The sequence below is a fragment of the Arachis ipaensis genome, chromosome B09 (genome assembly GCF_000816755.2).
Source record: "Arachis ipaensis cultivar K30076 chromosome B09, Araip1.1, whole genome shotgun sequence".
NCBI lineage: Eukaryota > Viridiplantae > Streptophyta > Magnoliopsida > Fabales > Fabaceae > Arachis > Arachis ipaensis.
This window is the reverse complement of record NC_029793.2, coordinates 142,855,936-142,858,609: the sequence shown is the minus strand read 5'-3', so window position 1 is coordinate 142,858,609 and position 2,674 is coordinate 142,855,936. Positions and strand designations below refer to the sequence as shown.

Here is a 2,674-nt window from a genome sequence, read left to right as displayed (position 1 = left end):
AGAGAAAACGTCAATTCAAATTATTATTGAGAAACATCTAATTTTTAATAAAAAAATTTCTAAAATCAAATAATAACAAATATTTAAAATTATTTAAAGATTTATTTTAAAATTTTAAAATTCTTTTAAAAATTCATAATAAAACAAATTCAAAATGTAACAAAATAAAATTAGATTGGTTTCTTTTAGATGTTTTTATTTTATTTTAATTTTTATTGGAACTTTTTAAAATTAATTTTTAATTTAAAACATTTTAAAAACTCGTTCAAATTGACTGCACCTCCTGGAACTGGTTTTCTAAACTTGTGTAGTTTATCCTTTGAATAATAATAAAAATCAAACTTGATTCATGTTGAGTAAGTGTTTGTGTAGCATAACCCATCTTCTTAAAAACTCATGTTACCAAACCCACAGCTATATATTGACTTGAAGTCATGTGCTTATAAAGTTATAATAAACAGCAGACGCCAACTTCTTCATCAGTTGTTGAACTGGAAGACATGGCCACACTTCAAGGATGGGCAGACGTGAGGAGCTTCAGCCTCCAAGTCATCACCGGCCGCTGGTTCCTCGTGTTCGCTTCCTTCTTAATCATGGCAGCCGCCGGAGCCACCTACATGTTCGGCCTCTACTCCAGCGAAATCAAAAGCACCCTCGGCTACGACCAAACCACCCTCAATCTCCTCAGCTTCTTCAAGGACTTTGGCAGCAACGTCGGCGTCCTCTCCGGCCTCATCAACGAGCTAACCCCACCCTGGGTGGTTCTAGCCATCGGCGCAATCCTCAACCTCTTCGGCTACCTCATGATCTGGCTCTCCGTCACCAAAAGAATCGCCAGACCAGCGGTCTGGCAAATGTGCTTATACATTTGCATCGGCGCCAACTCTCAGTCATTCGCCAACACCGGCTCTCTTGTCACGTGCGTCAAGAACTTTCCAGAAAGCCGCGGCGTCGTTTTGGGGATCTTGAAAGGCTACGTTGGACTCAGCGGAGCCATCATAACTCAGTTATACTCTGCCATTTACTATGATGATACCAAGGCTTTGATTCTCTTCATTGGTTGGCTTCCCGCCGCAATCTCCCTCGTCTTCCTCCGAACCATTCGCTATATGAAGCCGGTTCGTCAGCCTAACGAGCTCAAAGTCTTCTTTAACTTTCTTTACATCTCTCTTGCACTCGCTGGCTTTCTTCTCGTCATGATCATTATCCAGAAGAGGGTTGACTTCACTCAGAGCGAGTTTGGTGTAACCGCTGCTATTGTTATTGTCTTGCTCTTCCTCCCTGTCGCCATTGTTGTCTTGGAGGAGATCAAGATCTGGGAGGCCAAGAAGCTTGCCTTGGTGGACCCTTCTCCGGTGAAGATCATCACCGAGGGTCAAAAAGTCAACGCAGAAGTCAAGAAAGAATCGGAAGTAGTAGCAGTAGAAGAAACAAGATGGTGGCAGAATGTTTTTAATCCACCGGAACGAGGTGAGGATTACACCATCCTGCAAGCACTCTTCAGCATTGACATGCTAATCCTGTTCATTGCCTGCATTTCTGGGATTGGGGGAACGTTGACCGCAATTCTCCGGGTTTGTTTCAGAGCATTTCTTGCAGAAATACAAATTCCCAAGACCTCTAATGTTGACCTTGACTCTGTTACTGTCTTGTGTTGGTCACCTTCTCATAGCTTTCGATGTACCGGATGGTCTTTACATAGCTTCCGTGATCATTGGTTTCAGCTTTGGTGCGCAATGGCCTTTACTTTTTGCCATAATCTCCGAGCTATTTGGTCTCAAATACTATGCAACTCTGTACAACTTTGGAAGTGTGGCGAGTCCACTTGGATTGTATGTTCTTAACGTCAGGATCACTGGTCATTTGTATGACAAAGAAGCCAGGAAACAATTGGCGGCGTTGGGGCTAAAGAGAAAAGCAGGGGACCAATTGACTTGTGTTGGTGTCAAGTGTTTTAGATTGTCCTTCATTATTATCACCGCTGCTACTTTCTTTGGTGCCATTGTTTCGCTCTTTTTGGTGGCCCGGACTAGGGAGTTTTACAAAGGGGATATTTACAAGAGATACCGGGAACCGGCCGCCGCCGAGACCCAATTGGTCGTCGTGGAGGAGAACGGTGGTGCCAAGACAGGGCATCAAGATGGTCATCATCATCAATCTAATTAGGTAGGTACTTTGGACAAACACAAAATGTCATCAATGTACATCAAAATTAACGTAATGGTATATTGATATGGTCAAACCAATTACCGGTGATATAGAAAGTACAATATTGTAACATTTTGAGTGTTATTTCTGCTATACATTTTCTTTCTTGCTTCCTTTAATTTAATTTTCCGTGTTGTATACTTTTCAGTTTTCATTTACTATGTTGAATTGAAAATGGAAATTTACACTTTCTCTCTCACATACACAAAGTGACGTGCCCTTCTTTCTAGCTAGTTCCTATCCATATCCTACTTTGAGCAATTAATAATGACAAAAAAAAAGAAGAAAATAATTGTCTTCTTACGGTAGTAATTGATATAGTTTAATGTGAGTTTTCTCGTTTTCTTATGGTTGGATAAGGCCTAGCAATAATTTTAGGGAAATGTTTGAATTGAAGACTATAATTACATCCTGCTATATATGTTTTCTTAAATATCATTAAAAAATAAAAAACAGTCTAGAGTTT

The 2,674-nt window shown here is 40.3% G+C and overlaps 1 protein-coding gene across 1 annotated transcript in view; it reads left to right on the top strand.

Moving 5' to 3' along the window:
• LOC107617348 (protein NUCLEAR FUSION DEFECTIVE 4) overlaps positions 376-2,674 on the top strand; it is a 20,814-nt gene continuing 18,515 nt past the window's right edge. The window contains exon 1 of the mRNA XM_021111020.1: positions 376-1,568. Coding sequence (XP_020966679.1) covers positions 501-1,568 — 1,068 coding nt within the window. The 5' untranslated portion in view covers positions 376-500. The remainder of the gene's footprint in view (positions 1,569-2,674) is intronic.